The following is a 20,258-nucleotide window of genomic DNA, read 5'->3' on the forward strand; positions in this document are numbered from 1 at the left end:
CACTCGCACCTTTTACAAACCTGATTCTTCTTGGAACCAGAAGTGTCAGATGTGTTCTGTAGCATCGCTCAAGGAACCACATGAAGCAACGTTTATTTTTAAGGGTGTGGATCAAGTATGTCATTAGCCGTAATGAATTTATGCTACAACAGCAAGTAGCCATTAAAAAGAACTAATTCGATTCCTCAGAAAATATAAGAGTGGCTTACAGTAAGCAGAATAAAGGAGGGGAAGTGTGGTGATGGTTGTGGTGGGGAGTGCTGGTAGGTGTGAATCTGCTGGAGGCTTTTTACCAATAATAATCACATTGTTTAAATCAGGCCATTAGAAATGTAGCAACACATGTGATCAGCATTATCATATTCTTTATTCATCTCCATTTAACCTCAGAGAAAAATCTAAATTACAAAATAACTTTTCAAAATGAGTTCATATGGACTGGTTAGAGTCCTCAGAAGACTGGCTTAAGCCTTGAGTACACTAAACGACTTTTAAGTCGCAGTACATTATAAAAAAAGCATGGGTATCTCATAGGTATCTCACTCTTCTCACCCTTTTTTTTTTGTTTTTGCTGCTTTTTAATGGTGACTGAAAAATATCCGTTGCACACTAAACAACTAGGGATCATACACTGCACGACTTCAACCTGTGACTGAACCGAGCTGAACACACCCCAAAACACATGTGCCTCGCATTACCTAGGAGATTCAAATATGCGCCGCCATTTTCGCTGACCCAAAACGAAAGAAACAGGAAAACGCGTTTAGGTGAGGCTGAGTCAGGAAGACAGCGTTAGCATGGTCTGTACTGACTGCAGAGGGAGTAGGTGGGGAGCAGCACAGCACGTATTGGAGGCTACCCTACTGCGCATGAGGCAGAGATAGCCTTTTGATTAGACCTGGGCAATATGATGATATTTTATTGTATGATGATAAATGTTGTTATCATGATAACAATATGCTTTTCTAAGCATATAGAAGATACTGGTAGTAATAATAGTAAATAAGGTATGGTGGTAAACACTGATCAGCTGCAGGTTAATTACTAACAGTGTAATTAGACTGGTTTAATTAGATGAAGTTCAGCAGAAGTTGAATAAAAATCACTTGGTTCAGTACATTGAGAGTATCTGAGTAGTGGTTTATAAGAATCTGTCACTACTGATGTTTTTATTCTGTAATTACATGTATCGTGATAAGTACTGTGTAAAAAAAAAAAATAATAAAAATACATAATCTGTTCCACGGTATATGGTGCTGAAGTGCCGGACATACGCTAGCGTCTGAATGTAGCTGCTGCAGCATTTAAGGTTAAACGTAAACCTAAAACAAACAAAAAAAAAATGCCTTTTAATTGCCTGAACTACTGAAAACTGCACTTTTATTGCTCAGTTTCTTTTGGGGGGACTATAGACAGGATCCTTTCACAACAAATGTTTAATATACATGACTATAGAGGGAAAATTGCATATAAGCTTGTGTAAGCCTGGCTTTACACTTAGCAGAGTGGTGATGGTGGTGGTGTGGAGTACTAGTAGATCTATAGGAGAATGGATTTATCCTATTATGATCTGTTATTGTGATACTCAATATCCTTTTTTAAGCAGATTGAGGATCTCACCGGGCCTTAAAGAAACATTGATCACCTGTGCATTTTATCATAAATCGTGTCATTTGAGGTGCAGCAGATTTGATCAGAAATGTATGGGCCAGTAGTTGAACAGTAGTTTTTAAGAATCAGTCGCTACTGATTCACTTTGTTGATCTTTGTTGCATGTATTGTTGTAATGTGGTAAATACTGCATCTCCTGAAAATGTCTTTTAATATTGTGATATAGTATTTTTACCATTTCGCCCATCCCCGTTAATAGGCACTGGCATGGTTAGCTGTAGGGTCCAGGCCGATATTAGGATAATTTAGCCTTTGGGTTTAATTAGATTTACATTTTTAGATCTCATTCGTCTTTTTATTCTACCTGCTCTCTATTAACTTTCTGCTTTCCCAATGATCTGGTCTTCTTTGTCCTCCCTTTTCACTGGGCCCTCATCTTTTGGCTCTGATGCTGCGATACTGTGATTGCTAGTGTCAATATTGTGGTTATAAAAATCATTACTAGTTATAAACTTGTAAATTATACAGCTACTGTCTGTCTAGCTGCTAGCTTTTTTTTTTAATCTCTTTTCATTTACTATGTTTAAACTCCTCAGGCTTTATTATCTAGTCACATCTGTGAATTTGAGCCAGCTTGTATGATGTGGTTCCCAACTGAGCAGCCAGACATACTGCTCACACCAGAGAGAGCGAGAGAGAGTGCTGTCTGTTGTGCAGGAAACGTGTTGAATGGCAGCTACTTTAATACGGCATGCTACCTCACATATGTCGTCCTTTTGGAATGCAGAAGGACAGGAGAGGCCGAGAACGAGATGGAGATAGAAATGAGGGGGAGAGAGCGAGAGAGAGACTGTTATGCAGAGAGAGAGAGAGAGAGAGAGAGCGAAAGAGAGAGATAATGTGTGTGTGTGTGTGTGTGTGGTAGATGGTGAGTTTCCTGGAATTATTGCAGCTGCTATTTAATTGAGCTGAGAGATTAGAGGCAGTTATAGGCAGTGTGTGTCTCCTTATCTCTCTGCTCGCCATCTGCCACTGACCTGTCCACTCAGTGTGCACACATGCTTGTGTCTGTTAGCTCCAAGTCTGATCTTCAGATCTTTTTCTCAAAGGATGTGAAATTACAGCCCTGAGCTAACACACATGGTGGCATTTAAACAGAAAGAAAGCGGGACCGTGAGAAAATGCAAAGTATTAGGGATGTACACTCTGAAAAAGGTTGCTTTGACTTGTAACGGCAGTGGAACCCTTTTTTAATAATAGGTTCTGTATAGAACCATCTACAAAAGATTTTCCACCAATGTGAAAAGAACCCTTTGACAAGGTAAAGAACCATACAGGCATCCATTGCATTTGAAAATTGAAGATCCCATAAAGCAGTGTTTCTCAACCCTGCTCCTGAAGGCACCCTGCCCTGTACATTCTAGTGCTTCTTCCTGCTCCCAGCACACCTGACTAACCTTAACTAATCATTTGGAATTGCAGGGTTGTGTTAAAGCTGGAAGTGCAGGACAGGGTGCCTCCAGGAGCTGGGCTGAGAATTCTTTATTTTACAATTCAGTGTTTATGTTCTTTATATTAGATATTAAATGTATAGGTGGTGGCTTCCATCAGCACAGCTTGCTCTTTCCTGTAACTTGGGCATATACTGTTATACTGTACCACATATTTAAGTGAACTAAATAAGGTGAATTTCTTTGTTTCGTAAGCTTACTTGCTCAGAAAACCTGAAGCAGGAGCATCACCTGATAGTCATGTTGCGTTCATTCTGTGAACAAGAGACCAGCATGACGTTTTACCACATATTTTGCCATGGAAGGCCTCATTAGAGCGAGTGCTTTTAGGTTAGCGTGTCACTCGTGTGTTTTTCCACTTGTCATTGTACCGCTAATGATCACACTGTGTAAAGTAGGTCATTAGCAAGTTAAGAAACAATTTTCAACCAGTTTAACCTTACTGCTTTTTCAGACATGCGTTTGATCAGCATCATCGTGTTCTTTATTTAATCTCAGTTTACTCTCAGGGAGGTTGTTTTCTTTATGTGAAATTAGAAATAAATCTAAATTTTGAAATAATAAATAAAAATAAATAGTAACTCTGTGACTATACTTGGGTGACAAAATATTTGGTTTTACAAACCTATTTACAGCCCTGTTATTTACCATCTAAATAAAACCAGCTGATATTCCTGTTTTCCATGTTATAGTGGGCTTGTGGGGCGGGGGAAAGGATATGCTCTGCTTTTCTTGGCTGGTTTACATCACCGTAAGGTCTCACAGGAGCAGTATAGCCTAGCGTAGCATAGCTTTCAACATACTTCTCCGCAATATATGGCTCATGGATATCTACAACAGCGCTTCCTCCGGTTGGCCAAGCGTTAGGTTTTACCCTTTTTAGCTTAGATTCCATATTCTCCCAAAGTAGCCATTGCGTTTAGCCTCAAACAGCTTTTACGTGTGGGCTGGATGTACGTCAGTTTTAAGGGCATGAAGCCAAAACAGTTACATAACAGTGACAGACGTTTTGAAATTGTGTGACCACTGTTTTGGTCATGCCTGGTGGGGCAGTGGTGGCTCAGCGGTTAGAGCTCCGGGCTATTGATGACAGGGTTGTGGTTCGATACCTGGGAAAGGCAAGCTGTCACTGTTGGGCCCATGAGCAAGACCAATCACCTTCTCTGCTCCCCAGGCGCCGCAGCAATGGCTGCCCACAGCTTCGGGCACGTGTGCTCTGTGACTGTCCACTGTGTGTGTTTCACTGGTGTGTTTGTGTGTGTTCACTGCACGGATGGGTTAAAGGCGGAAGCCTAATTCCATCTGTGTCACAAAAATGTCACCAATGGTGTATATGGTTGTCTTGTCTTGTCTGATTTTCTTTTCAGTGAAAAGACTGAGTGATTGTGATTGTGAGAGTGATTGTGGCTTGCCTACCTTTCTTGAAAAAGGAAGGGCAAGCTTTAAGGAAATCCCAGTGATGAACACCTTTAAATCAAATGAAAGAACAATTAATGAATCAGTCCAACAATTAATAGAACAAAGCAATGATGAAAGCATTTAAAACAATCACTGAAATAATGAGCTAAAATAGAAATGTAAAATGTAGGAATCATAAGTTTGAAAAGGGTCCTGTCCTGTCCTGTCCTGTCCTGTCCTGTCCTGTCCTGTCCTGTCCTGTCCTGTCCTGTCCTGTCCTGTCCTGTCCTGTGTCTGAAGCTATGTTAGCTTCTGTCCAAGCTTGGCTTCTTTAGTTTAATCTAGAGCTGTGATGCTAATGTAGCAAATCCATAATGCTATCTTATACGACAACATTTAACATCACACAGACTGTGTGTATAAACCCAACACACACACACACACACACACACACACACACACACACACACACACACACACACACACACACACACACACACACACACATGCCTCAAACCACATCAAGTCTCGAATAACCTTCCTTGTTGTTTGACATTCTGGCGTGCTGCTGTAGAAGGTTTCAGGATGGAAGCTGTTTCTGCTTTTAGCTATCTGATGGTATTTGTCCATTTTTAGAGAAACACTGTGATCGAAGATTACTGATCATTGCAACGTGGTGAACAGTGCTTACTGGTTAAGGAAAATAACTCTAGACTAAAACTAAAGAAGCTAGCTTTGGACACCAAACTTTAAATTAGGTATTTCCCCACTAGGTCCTTTCAGCAGCCAGTGTTATAGGTGATGGTGCTTGAGTAGTATACCTGCGAAGCTCCATGGTGTGGTGGTGTGTGCCGCAGGCACTGTGTATCTTGTCATTGTGTGCTGTATAATGTTGACCAATGTGGCTGCAGGACAAAAGCAAGTGGTGTGTGTTTTTGTGTGGTTTGGTGGAAAGCATTGTCTTTGAGCAGATCTTTTTTTTTGGAGGGGGAGGGGCTGTGAACAAAAGAACAAAATTAAACTATTTTTATTATTTAAGAAAACGCACACAGACGCACACAGACGCACACAGACACACACGTCATAAGAATACATCCAGTCCTAGGCCTGAGACTACCAGAGACTGGCACATAAGATATATAGCTCCATATAATGTGATTGTCAAATGATTTTTACTTTTTAAAAGTACATTTACAAATTAATTGACTACCTAAAATACATGTCAAATGTAAACCCTGCTGTATGCTGTATATCCAGTCCGGGATGGACGCTAAGCTGCAAACGCAGACTGTTTGGAATTGATTTGTTGGGCATTGCCTATTCAGACTACAGCAGCCTAGGCCCACTCATTCATGCTTAAGTTATAAGATGTGTTTCACGCCGTAATACTCTTTGAGTGAGGCACAATACATGGCTACCAATCAGAACGGAGCTCTTTGACATAGCAGTCTCAAAAGTCCAGTACCAGCCTGTTTTTTCTTTTAAGATCATTTGCAACCATTTTAGTAAACCCACAGCACCCACTGTTCAGAGTGTAGGAATTGGCAGACGAGGTGGTGGAAAGGGTGAGTGTACAATTCTTAGTACAGTTAAAGACTACTGATCTGAACTGAGATAATATATTCTAAAATGACACTGAGAGTTAGATTTGAGAGTGTGAGGGAATGCTCTGGTCACTTATAAAGAGTGTGCTCACTTTCTCTGTTGCAACATGGTACAGTAGTTTAACCTGCTGTGAGAAGAATCAGAAGAACAGTGTAAGCTGAGAACTTTTTCAGCAGTTATTGACTGAATAATTAGATGTATGTATTTTTGGGGCTTTTGAGATGTTGGGTGTGTTTATGTGTATGTGCTGTTGTCATTGCAGCTTTTGTGCTGGAATGGAAATAAAAGTTGACTTGACTTCTGTGGGATGAAGATAGGTTGGAAAATTGGTTGCATATAAAATTACTTCTGACTGTTTGTGGCACATAAACCCACATAGAAATATGCATATTTTATGTAGAATAGTGTGTACAGTTCAGGTTATTTAGAAGTATAATACTTGCGAGATACAGTTTCAATTAAATAATAGATTATTATAATATATTAGAATATAATATCCCCAAATTTAGGTATAATTGTTTAAAACATTACTACACACTGTACATATCACTTACAGCAAGATGTGCAGATATTGAAGATATTTCATCTTTTATGGTCAGTGCTTAGATGATCAACTGGACAGTTCAGTACAAGCAGTGTGATTAGTCCTGTTTCACTGAATGGAGTGCAGCACATTGTGAGGAAAAAACACGGCACTATTATGAATAATTGAATAGCAGTTTTTATGAATCCGTCTCTGCTCATGCATTTTGTCTTTTAGCACATGTATCGCGATAAATATTGTGCATCATGAACATTTTTAAACATTGTGATAAGTTTTTTTTTTTTTTTTTTTTATATATATATTTTTTTTTATTATTATTATTTATTGTTTACCTAATCGCTTAGCCCTAATTAACAGTGTAGCAAAAAACGCACATGATCTATTATGATAGAGTTCCTTTCCAGTCTAATCGTTCATAAGCAAAACCCTTTTTATGTTGTTTTTTTTACTGCTTGTTGGATGGGGAGCAGGAGATGCTCTAATGGAGCAGGAGAAATGGAGGGCTCTAGAATGCGAGACGTCTGCATTTCTCACACACTGCAGCGTACGCAGTGGCCAAGCTCTGAGGTTAACAGGAACAGCCTGAGAGTGATTCTTGTCTTATGACTTTTGTGTGTGTGTGTGTGTGTGTGTGTGTGTGTGTGTGTGTGTGTGTGTGTGTGTGTGTGTGTGTGTGTGTGTGTGTGTGTGTGTGTGTGTTGTTCAGAGAGAACGGGGAAGGCCTGTAAGCTCATGCCAGGCCTCATACGAATGACGTCATGGAAATCTCTCAATCTCTCTCTCATTCTTTCTCTCTCTCTCTGTCTTTGTTGATGAGAACACCACGGGTGACTGGTAGAACTCTAAACTATGATCTGGCTGCAAGTGCATGCTTGGGTGGGTTTACTTACACACACACACACACTCACTCTCTCTCTCTCTCTCTCTCTCTCTTTCTGTCCGTATAGTGCTGCATAGACTCAGCTTGGTCATAAACCTTTAACACAGAAAGACTTTTACAGGAAGAAAAGGTCATTAGTAAAGTTATTCTGTCAGTGTCTCCAACCCACCAGGTTTTAGTGGTAAACGTGTGCGGGAACTGAACGCCTCCTCTGAGGATGCTGGTCATACTGGTTATGTTGCATTGTAAAGTTGCAATTTATCTTGATGTGTTCCTCTATATCTAGATGAGGCTGCATATTGTGCTTCTGTATAAACCACTGTGTACACGGTATACTGCCGGTGGCCAGGGGGTTTTGAAGAGGGAGATCTTACCTGATTCAGTGATTCAGTGGCAGTGCTCAGAGGTCAACCTCAACTCTCACTTGTATTGTTTGCATATTAAATGAAATGCTCCAGTTTTCTTGCTGCTAAACCGGGACCCTGTTTACACTTGGTCACTGAATGTGACTAGTAAACCCGTCTCTAGTTAATCTGATTGCTCATGGCCCCAAACCTGCCTCTCTAACTTTTAAGGCCACAGCTGCCCCACATATACACTCTGGTATTTTCGATGAAAACATGTATGTCCGTTTTCAGTTTTCTCCATGATTTGAACCCTGTAGCTGCTCTGTACACTGTGCAAATAATTCTGGATGAACGGACCAATAGAAATGCTCTAAATTACTTAGAATAAACTCTTTGCATTTACTTTTATTCAGAGTTGAGAACATTTTTGCCTGTAAAGGTCTGTAAACTCCCCATTTTGGAGATGCATATTTTACATTGGACAGCAATGATATGGGATCCAGACACTTGGGGATGAATTAAACATGCACATGTGTTTTTTTTACAAGAGCCAGATTAACCTAATTAGAAAGAAGTCACAGGTTCAGGGTGTCTGAGGCTTTAACTGGGGTGTAACATCCTGTATAAAACATGTTCCCATTCACAGCCGGTAGCAGAATGTGCGCTGTGTCTGTGTGTAAATGCCCATTAAAGATTTATTGCTGAGTTTTACAGTGGGCTTTTTACTATCATATGTTCAGTGTGTCATTCAGATGGTTTTATTAAGCTTTCTGCCGTGTACCGCTGTAAGCCAACGCAAAGGCTCTGCTTGTCTGTCTCTCAGTGGGAGAATAAGGTGCAATGATTTTGGTCTTAGCTCTTCTAGGCTGTAGTATAAACAGTGGTTTGCATCGGGCTTGGCATCGTTTCATGGTCAGGAGTGTGATCTCTGATCTTAGGGTTGATTTGCATGGGAACACACCCAGAGGCCACTGGCTTTGCAGGACAGCTGCCTGTGGCGGCCAGGGCTCTGAGTCATCTGAGCCACACACCATTTACATTTGAGGGATTCTGTTTTGCTTTGAGCTTCAAGGAAAAGGTAATGATTTAAAGGCTCAGGATCAGGAAGCTCTTTCAGAGTGGCAAACCTTGCTGAGTTATTTTTGACTATTTTTGCTCTTTGAGGGTATAATGAGCAGATGTTTAGATAACTTTGTTGGTCAGTGTTTTTTCATCTTGGCTTCTTGTGGTGTAGAATATGAAAATGGGGCTTGATTATCTGAGCATACGCCCATAACCCTACATATGCACGTCCACACTATTACATCCACTGCAGATGAACTGCTCGGCTTGCTTTTGAATAATTAAACATGTTTTTGTTTGTATTCCTCCGTGTGCTGCTGAATTGTTACTAAACGTTGTGCCTTTTACCTCCAGTCCCATCGCCTTAAAAGTAAACCTACTGTGTTGAAAAAGATAGCATGGAATGTAACCAGTTGAATTTCATGGTGGTCTAAGGTGGTTTAGGTTGGTTTAGACTGATCTGATGCTGGTGCGGTTCTGGGTGACCAGCATACCAGCATTCACAACATAACATATGATTGCTGTGTTGCAAAAACCTTGTTTGTCCATTTTTGCTATTGTTTGACTCTTGTTGTCATTTGAATTTGGCAGGCGTTCTTTACATTGTGTCGGTTTACTAAATTTCATGATTAATGGGCCAATAGAAATTCTCCAAAATCTTTAAAAAATCTTCTTACATTGATTTAATTGATTATTAAAAGTTAGTAAGATTTTTTTCTTTTACTGTAAAGTTGCTGTTTTGTTATTTGTGGACAATAACGCTGGTTTTATTGTAATTTTATTTATATTTTTATTGTATTTACTTTAACAGGGCACATCCCCATGTTAATTTGATTGTTAATAAAGTTTCTGGCCGTTCTGCCCTCCCCAACCCACCCCCAAATGAATAAATGTTTTAAAAATGTTTTTTACTACGCTGTTACTACATTTATTTCTACATGGTTTACTCTTATGGAACTTACCAACATAACACAGTATCCCTACTTTTTTGCTATGCATTTGAGTACCATGATGCTAATTTCTACTAGCCCCCATATGAGGGCATGCTTCCCTATATTTTATTTTATATTCCCCTATTTTTTTATTTTTTTTTACAGTGTTCTAGATTAAACATGGACATCTGAAACCTTTTTTGTTGTTTTATTTGAAGCTTTTGTTCAACAGTTATTTGTTCAATAAGGAGTCCCGACACGGAGCTGCAAATACTATTTTCATTTATTGTTTTGTGGTCAAATGGGTAAATAACCAGGCATACAAAAAGACATGTCACTAACTCTTAAACCCACACACATATAGATGAAGAACATCATTCTATTGAATAAAAATTGTAAAAAAAATTGACGTATTTTGTTTTGTTGTTTTTATTTTTTCAAATTTAAATACATTCCTTAGAAACCATTAGAAGGCCCTCAGGGTTTCCCAGTGCTAAAATATGTTTATACAATGTAGAAAATTGGATTAACGTTATGGAGAAATGTAGCTTATTTCTGTTGGTCTATAAATGCAGTAATATAATTCAGTTCTTTTAGTCCAGCAGTTCAGAGTCACCTAAACATTCTGCTCTTCTGAGGTACAGTCAATACATTGAATATCAGTCAGCTTTTTTTTGTTTGTTTTGTTAAATGATTTGCTGATGGCAATGACTATTAAGCAGGTGTTTGATGAAGTGAAAAGGAGTAAAGACACAATACTGACAGATGGGAACAGTGCCTGCTCTTTGTGAATTTCATCTCAACAATGCACCCGGTCATAAAAACCAAGGCAATAATCAACCATTCCCAATGGCTGTATTTCCTACACAAGAGAAAGTCACTGGTGATGTCCCCAAGGCCTCGGTTACTAACGTGACGTGAAAGTCATGGTGTGAATTTCTACCTTTTCTTCATCTGTTTGCCCATCTAACAGACGGTGTACCCAGTACCCAGAGTAAACAGCAATTAGTGGAAGATCTAGTGCACAGGAATACGAGTATAAACATTTTACGGACAGATGGAGGGAACACACTCCTCTTTGGCAAATATTACTACTGTCCTGCATCCGTGATCTAGGCTACCTGAGAATGTGTATGTGTCCGTGTGTTACAGGGTGCTGGAAAAATCACCAGTAGTTTAGTGCAGTCCTGTTTGTATCGCTACTTCCCATCTGCAAATACACGTCATTGCATCTACAGTAGTATTTACTTCAACAGTGGTATTCATTCATAAGTCTATGAGAATAATAGTGTTTTCAGAGGGATTTACATTAAAGTACATAATGTAATAAATAGTTGTAGCTTGTAGACACTTGTATATTCAGATGATCTCGTCACCAAATGAATCTGCCCCACCAATATGTAGGTCCTTTCTTAGAAACAGTTTAAGTTTAGGGGGAGCCTTGCCCCCTCCTGTTCTTCCAATTAAACCAGAAACAATACTTCTAAACAGTAGAGGGCGCCAACGAATGAGCCCAAAATGAATGTAGGAGAGTGGCGCTAAACAGGTAAAAACAAAAAAAATAACACTACTGTAAGTGTAATGTAAATATAATGACCAGTGCCAGCTTGTACACCGATCAGCAGGAACACCCCCACCTACATGAGAAGTTTTCCCTTGTGCCACCACAACAGATCTGACCATTCAAGACATGTAAAGGGGTTCTGTGGTAATTGGCACCAAGGCATTAGCACCAGATCCTTTTAGTCTTTTAAGTCCTGTAAGTGAGCTGGGGCCTCTATGGATCGCATCAAAAAAATGTACAAAAACTCTTCTGTGGATTTGAAGTGTTTGAAAACATGTTGAAATGGTATTCTTTTTTTTTTTCTTGAGAAATTTTGTCTCGTACAAATGAAGCAATAAAAAGGTCCAACCTGTTCATTTTTGAACTCGCTTGGGAGCGCCCTCTGGTGTCTGCCCAACTCTAAAGACATTATCACTACAGATTCTCTGGCTAAGACTAGGCTCTTTAATTTAATTTTCATTTGTACTGACTTTTTAATGCTTGTCCAGTTGAGTTGAGCAGCTAGATTATGTTTGATGCAACCAAAAATAAGGGTATTAGTAGGGAGTTGAACCCTGACCATGCTAATGTATTGTGACATCCTTGTTGCATTAACAGCCTCTAGTCTGCTGAGAAGTCTTCACAAAAGATGTTGGAACATGTCGGGAGGATCTGCTTACTTTCAGTCACAATACATTAGCATGGTCAGGTGCTGATGTTCTGGATCACAGATGTGCCACTCCTACTCATTCCAAAGGTACTCCAGAGAGCACAGTTATACTGCGTCACAGCGCAGTGCTGGGAGGCTTAAGACCTTTATCTAATGTTTTGCAGTCTGCATTTGGACTTTTTTTTGTTAAGAACCACTCATGTAAATCTGCACACTATTAGGCTGGTATTACTAGTCTTGACTGAAAGATGTACTGGTCTTTAATAGTTTGGAAGTCTAGAAACTATGGCTCACCAAGGGTCTTCCAACTAAACGGCACACTGTAGAGTGATGGATAATGTTGTGTAGGCCCCTTGTGCCACCAAAACATCTCTGACCCATTGAGGCATTAACCTTTTCTGAAATTTGTAGCTCTTCTGTGGGCTCTAACCAGATTTATTAGCCTTCTGATACCCCTGCCCATGTACCAAATAGCCACAAGTGTGCATTAATAATGAAGCAGCTTTGCTCAGAGGAGGTGGAAAGTACACAACTTCATGTTTGTGTTGTTGTTTCTTTTTCTATTAGCAGTATATTTCTGTAGTGTCAAGTGAGGTCTAACTGACTGTGGGTCAGTGGGCTGAGCAGCCTGTTTATTGGCCTTGGCGCCCACTGCTGGACACACAGAGATGAATGCCAAAGAAGCTTTGGACAGAGCTGCCCTGGCACCACTCCATCACCCAACGCCATTTCTCACTGCTTCTTCTTTCTTCAGCCCACCCGATGCACTCACCTGAGCAACCACTTTTACATAATCACACACACACGCACACACACACACACACACACTCCAATCTGGGAGGAAACTACTTTAAAAATAGCTATAGAGGGCTGATCTTACTAGTCTTGACTGAAAGGTGTACTGATCCCAAGCTGTTTGGAAATCTAGATACTCCAGTCTATCGAGGGTCATCCAACTAAGTAGCACGCCATAGGCTGATGGAAAATCCATAGTGTTATTGCTGTACATTACCTTTATTTGATTTGGCTTTTAGTGGAAATAATGCAGGCCGGCGAGTGGAGGAGGCCTAAAAGCCTGTGCCCGTCCCGGCCTTTACAGCCCCCCGGGGCACACAAATCTCGGGTGACTGTGATCTATGGCCTGCCCAGCATCTAAAGCCCCGACCCATGAGTGCCTATGAGTGCTGTAATTCACTGCAGTATGGATTTTCCGTTCCAGGTCACACCTCGAAACAGCGGGACTCCCTCGCCCCGCACACGCAAACACCATTTACCATTCCGTCATGTGACTGCAGGGTGATCACCTCCTGCCATGCTCAAGGTCTCCTCGCTCAGTCATACATTTGCTTTTATAGCATTTTCTCTCTCTCTCTCTCTCTCTCTCTCTCTCTCTCTCTCTCTCTCTCTCTCTCTCTCTCTCTCTCTTTCTCTTTCTTTATGCTTTCGTTCTCTCTTCTTGATCTGTTTACTCTATCAGTTGCAAGGAAATTTTAGCAGATATTTCCGAATCTGCATAAAATGTAACTAGACAACGTGTTGTTATATCACGGGATTTAAACCAGTGATCTCGCAGCACAAGGGCAAATTCTTACAGTTGTGCCACTGGGGAACACCAGATGCCTCGACACCTGCTTAACAGTACCGGTTCTGCAATACAGCAATACAGGCTGAACTGGTACTGAACGCAACAGTAGACTTGTAATCATACACACATTTCACAATAAGCTGTGTATGTGGGCTTTGGCACCACAATGCAGTGTTTTTTTATTTTATTTTATTATTATTATTTTTTTAATAAATTCAGAACATGTTTATATATACGTTAAACCAAAGTTTTACTTATTTATTTACATTTATTTATTTTATCTAAACTTTAATTGCAAATAAATCTAAATGTGGTCTTGTGTCATGTTTGAATAGAATTCTGGATACTAGCAGATTATATATTTGCATGTTTTGTTCAGGGCTGTAAATGGTACTTAAATGGTGTGATTTATAATCTACTCATTTTTATCATTTACTGATATTTTTTGTTAATAGAAATAGATTTAACTGAGCAGTGACCCCGTAGCTCTCTTCAGAGTTTCTGAAATGTTCTGAAAACGATTATTTTTAAACAAGTAATCCTAACGTCTATAATCGCAGTACAGTGACTTTTGTGTTGTACAAAAATAACATAATATACAGTGAATACTGCACTTCTATACAGAAAATAAACAAACTTAGTATAGTGGCACCAACATGGTTAAAATAATGTATGTATAACATTTAGTATCAGAATAACTTATATACCAAACCAAAAAAAAAAAGAAAAGAAAAGAAAAATAGGAGCTCTTAAAGAAACACTATGCTTCAGATTGAAATTCACTGACTATAATAGTGAGAGTTTGGTCTCTGTTGTTGCTACTCTGGGTTCAGCATGCTGCTAACTGTACTGTGTGAATTGGGAGAAGCGGGCAGTACAGCGATCTGAATCATATCTGTGTAAAATTCTGTTAAACAGCTCTACTACCCAAGTCCACATACTTCTTTCACTTCCCATATGGGTTCTGGATCTCTCAGCTTGTCAACAAATGCTGTGCACAGTGTTTCCTTAAGTGGTGTCTCAAAGTTCAAGTTACACTTCTCGACTGTAGGGGGGCCCAGGACATGCTTTAACAATAACAGCGAAGAATCTCAAGTGACTCAAATATGAAACACAATTTTTTTCCCCATTTTTCCTCCCAATTTGGTACTGCCAATAAACCCACCCATTCGTAGATGCCCCTAGCACTAGCAGTGCTCCAGACACTAGGGGAATTAAGACTTAACACACGTGTCCTCTGATACATGTGAAGCCAGCCACCTCCTCTTTCCAAACTGCCGCCTATGGGGCATGACCACGCAGCAGACATGTTTGAAGGAAAGTGTCGGGTCCCCAGCTGCCCCGCACCAGCAAACAGATGCCTGTGCTGGCCGACATCACTCTATGTTGGGAAGGGGATGAGGCGAGTAAGTGCCATCCACCCACTTGGAAAGAGAGTGGCCAATTGTGCTCTCCCTGACTCTGGCTTCTGATGGCAAAGTGCCATAGCCCGGGATGCTTGCTTTCACCCCCTGGGCCATAGTGGCAGTGCATTAGACCGCTCAAGTGGTTCTATTTCAGAGTTGGTGTTTACATTGTTCACAGTTTACAGATGACGACCGGGGGAGTTGGTATTGCGCTGTTAAATAAAGCTACTGTCTAATCACTCTATAATTCCCAGAAGGGCTTTGTGTGTGTGTGTGTGTGTGTGTGTGTGTGTGTGTGTGTGTGTGTGTGTGTGTGCGCGCCCTGAAATACAACAGCTCTGTCTCAATAAGTGTGTGTGCTGTCTCATAAGCTACTCTTCTGAAGCGTGTTTACAGTTTGCACGGTCATATTTGTTGATGTGTGTGCAAGATAGATGGAGTGTGATGGTTATTGTGCAGGGTGAGAGAGATGTACATGAAGTTTTAGGAGTAAACACACGCACACACTCCGACTCTGTGGCATACACAGCATCTGATGCTGATGAGGTTTGTTTGAAAGTTTGTCCAGTGTTCAGGCCACTTTGAAACAATCCGGTGGTCCGTCTATCTGGTCCCAGATGTCCGTTCCAGTCATACAACAGCAATCATGAATGTGTTTATCTTACTTATATAATTGTTTGTTTTTGTTCTCCACAGACGGTGCACACACACAAACCACACTTTGTGGCGTTACACTGTCAAGAAGTGGGCGGGAAGAATTACGAAGAATCAATGGCGCATGTGGAAAGCTTCGTCAAGTAAGTCTTCCTCCGGTTCCTCCTTACCCGCCAATCAGTCTGCTGTAACAGAGCTGTTCACTCTGTCCACAGTGTGATCGACTGCTCACTCTGTTTAACCACATAGGCACAAAGCAGCCTTGTGAGATGGGTCTTCAGTGTTCCTTTTGCCCCATATCCAGTTTTCTTCAAGCTTGTTTCCACTGGCACAGAAATGTTTGACTAATACAGAAAGATAAGAACCGAGAAGATGGGGCTGAGAACTCTTTATTTAACTCTGTTTTTGCGTTGATTCCTTTTAAGCTATCCACATGACAATAAAACCCACTTGACTTGACTTGACTTGACTTGATGTATTAAAGGTCATAGTTTACTGATTAGTAATGGCAACAGAGCACAAACCTGTGAGTTTTCCACTGAAGAGGGCGCTATTGGACTAACCCTGACATTGATGGAGCACAGAAATGCTGAAGGGAAAAAAAAAGAGTTTATTTATAGTCATGGAAGAGTTCCTGGAGCTCTACTTTTAGAGAGTTCAGTGGTGCCCTCTATTGGTCAAATGAAAACTGACAGAGTATGGAATGGGTGGTTCTTGCTGAAAATACAGTAACACTGACCTTTCCATAAACAGCGTTATTAAATTGCAAATGATTGCAAATAAAAAAAAATAAGAAAGCTGTTCTGATCTAAACGTTTTTTTTTGGGGGGGGGGGGGGGACCCTTCATCTGTCTGTTGTGAATGTCAGCCTTCAACAGTTCTCAAAGCCTTTCAGATGTTTAAATTACTCATTTTCACCAACCACGTAAGAGCAGTTTGTAGGTTTACAGTAATGACTAGCTTGGGAGGAGGACCCTTCTCTAACTACCATGATGCCACGTTGGTGTTTTTGGTTATATATGTTTGTACTGTTTGAGACATGGTATAACACTATCATGTTGGTATTACTGCTGTGATGAGTATTAGACACCCCTTATAATCATGTATATTCCCATGTTTGGTGTAATTTCTGACACTGAGGTCAAGATTTGGATTTCTGTTTTTTAATTACATTCTTTAGGGTAGAACCATTGCACCCAGCAAATTAGCGTTTAGGTGTTTTTAGGTGCGGTCCTGCTTCCTTATTAAACTTTTGCCCTTACAAAAGAACCCTTGAATCCCTTATTTTAAATTTAGTTTAAATAGACATGCTTGTGTGAAAGTCATCTTCTGAAACTGAGCTATAACGGTAACAAGAACCACATATAGGACTTATATAGCAAGTGTCTGTATTTTAATAGCCTGTATATAAAGATTTCGCCAAAGCACAGTTTAGTCATGTGAAAAGTCTACCCAAAGTCTGACACCAAGCATAAACTGTAATGAATGACTGCAAATTGGGGATCCTCATAAAAAGCTAGACCTTAGATTAGAGACCACATAAATGCATGACAGAGTTCAAATAGCCGACACATCTCAGTATCCACCGTGAATCAGGCCTGTATGTTTGCTGCAAAGAAGCCAGTACTGGGGAAGAACGAGAAAAAGAAGCGACGACTTGTGCCGATTAACAAAAAGTGGACATTAGACCAGCGGAAATCTGTACTTCTGTATCTGGTCTGATTAGTCAAAATATGAGATTTTTGGTTCCACCCACCATGTCTTTGTGAGACGCAGTAAAAGTGAGCGGATGGATCCTACATTAAGCTGATTGAGAGAATGCCAAGAGTGTGCAAAGCTGTCATCCAAGCAAGAGGTGGAAATTTGGAAGAATTTATAAAGTATAAAAACAGATTCTGGTTTGTGAAACACTTTTAGCATCACTACATAATCCATGTGTGTTCCATCATAGTTTTCATGTCTTCAATATTAATCTACAATGTTGCAAATAATACAAATAAAGACAAACTTTTGACTGGAACTGTATATACAATTTGTGTATGAGTGATTGTACAGCAGCAGATTGGCTCCAGTCAGTAATTGTATTTGCATACCTATAAAGTGCACAAAGCTGTCAAAGCAGTTCAGTGAGGATTAATAGTAACAATTTCAAATTAGTATTTCTGCTAAACTAGACACTGCCATTAACCTGCTGCCATCTATACTCTACTAGTACTAGTAGTGGTTTTATGATAATAACTTCTGCAGGTATTTTTGTTACCCATTTTACAACATTGTACCACAAAAGAAACTGTAAGTAATTACAAGAGGGAAAAAATGCATTGCATTTACCCTCAATAGAAGGATTTTACAGGTGCCATCGCATGCAAGTGTGTGTAAGCTCGACAAAGTTGGAAACACTGTCCGAATACCGTAGCGTACAGGAGCTGCTCTGTGTTTCAAAATTCAGTATCAAAGCATCAGATAAATACAGTATAATGTTTGTAATGTCCTGCTCTGTTCTCCCGGCAGAGAGTTACTATCCAGCGACGCTATGAAGGAGTACAGCAGAGCGCGTGTCTACCTCGACGAGAACTACAAGTCCCAGGAGCATTTCACAGTAAGTGTAGTTTGCTGCATCCCACCATCTGTGTGTTACCTGCGTCCTTGGAGTCGTTAAACATCATGCATGGTTACAGCCTTCAGACGTTGGAATTGTTCTGTAAGCTGCTAGTGGCGTCCAGTTAGTTTGAATATGCTGAGTAAGTGTCGTTTTGGGATTTGGGGATTTTGGAAATGGAATTGACAACTGAGCCTTATTTGTGGATTTCCTTTTTGGGGTTGGATGCCATGTTCATCATGCTTTACCGTTACTAAATACTTTTATATTATATATATGTGCTTGGTTCCATAAATGTTCTACGTTTGTAAAAGTGATGTGTGAAGAACATTTTGAAGGTCTAGCGAACTATCACTCCATGCAAAAGTTCCTCACCAATTTCAAATGTCTTCACACTCCCATTTCTTTACATCTCTACTACAAACATGGATCCAAAAGTGGTTCTCTTCTACGGCAGCACTCAAAGAACCTTCTGAAGCACCGTTATTTTTAATAACGTGTATATTGCTCTCGTCTTTCAATTTAGCCCCACTGAATGTGAAGTACTGCAGTTACATGATGTGTCCACCAGGTGGAAGCATACTACCGCAGATGACTGCTGCTTTCTTCTCTGACCGTTGGTGAACAGAGTCTCCTGAAGTGGCTTTAAGGGTTAAGACACAGCTGTAATGCTGCTGTGAAAAGCCTGGTTATAAATCCTGGTTTGATTCTGCAGAATTCAATCTGCTTTCAAGCTGCACCTTTTCTGAACGCAACCCTGCTGCTGCAAAAAAAAAAAAAACAACAACAAAAAAACATCATGTCTCTTTTTATGGCGAGCTGTTAAAATACATTTTCAATTAACTTGGTGCTGTATGTTCCGAAACCAAGCTCAATTAAAGTGATTTGGTGGCTACTGTATTCTTGTCAGCGTCACTTACCACAGGGAGTAGTTCTCAGAGCGCTCCGTTTTTCCTTCCTCAAAAGTTCAACAAAACCAAAGTTTCCAGTGTATCACACAGTCAATAAATCTCTTAATAGTCTAGTCATACAAAGCGTGTGCCATTTAGCTGCGACGACGTGACGTTTGTTTTTCCCTCTTTCGATTTTTCGCTCTAGGGTAATTGTTTGTTGTCTGCTCAACCTGTCAATTTTCAGATAATGCGAGAAGAGATAGGGTGGGAGCTGGAGCTTCTGGAGGGACGGCATGTTCTTCTTTGACTCCTCAGAACTGTAGGGGGCTGGGGGTGGCAGCGGGGGGGGACAGAGTGGTATTTGGGATGGTCAGTATGTCTGTCATTAACCTGACGTTACGTCACAGTCAGCTTCTCTGAGCTTATGGTAAAGAGGTCATTAGTATGTGAAGAGCTGTAAACCTGCCATATGCCTGCCCTCCATTCTGTATCTAAAGATAGGAGACAGGTTAATTACTTGATGAAATCTTCTTTGCACATAGAGCTAATTGTAGAGTTAGTGAAAGGAGATTAGGACTGGAAGCGAAACAACAAGAATAATATTTCAAAGCTTTAGGGTTTCCTTATTTGCATTTCAGCTCCAAAATGTTAAAAATAATTTTTAAGTTAATTTTGAATTTGTGTGAATCCAAATAGAAGAAGGTCTGAAAAGCTATTTGACGCAGAGAAAGACAGGTGAGAGTATCAGAATTTAAGGCATAAGCACAAAAAAACACATCAATATCACATTCTATTATATTCTATTAATCCTGATAATTTTTCTATAGAATTTTCTTTTTTTTGAGCAATTATAGATTATGAGTAAATTATGAGATGCAGTATTGATTCAGAAACATTAGAGAGTTTGTAGGTAAGAGAAGATGAGTAATAAAGTAAACTCCATAATAGAAGTTCTATAGTGTCAATGTTACAGATTGTCAAAATGGTCAGTTATGTCTGCATGACAGACAATATATGT

General features: G+C 40.1%; 1 protein-coding gene across 4 annotated transcripts in view; it reads left to right on the top strand.

The window, feature by feature from the left end:
• inpp5a (inositol polyphosphate-5-phosphatase A) overlaps window positions 1–20,258 on the top strand; it is a 185,771-nt gene that overhangs the window by 55,102 nt on the left and 110,411 nt on the right. For all 4 annotated transcript variants that reach the window (XM_072678262.1, XM_072678263.1, XM_072678266.1 and 1 more), the window contains exons 3-4: window positions 15,791–15,891; window positions 18,260–18,347. In XM_072678262.1, the coding sequence (XP_072534363.1) occupies window positions 15,791–15,891; window positions 18,260–18,347 (189 nt within the window). The remainder of the gene's footprint in view (window positions 1–15,790; window positions 15,892–18,259; window positions 18,348–20,258) is intronic.

The sequence above is a fragment of the Salminus brasiliensis genome, chromosome 4, assembly GCF_030463535.1.
Source record: "Salminus brasiliensis chromosome 4, fSalBra1.hap2, whole genome shotgun sequence".
Lineage (NCBI taxonomy): Eukaryota > Metazoa > Chordata > Actinopteri > Characiformes > Bryconidae > Salminus > Salminus brasiliensis.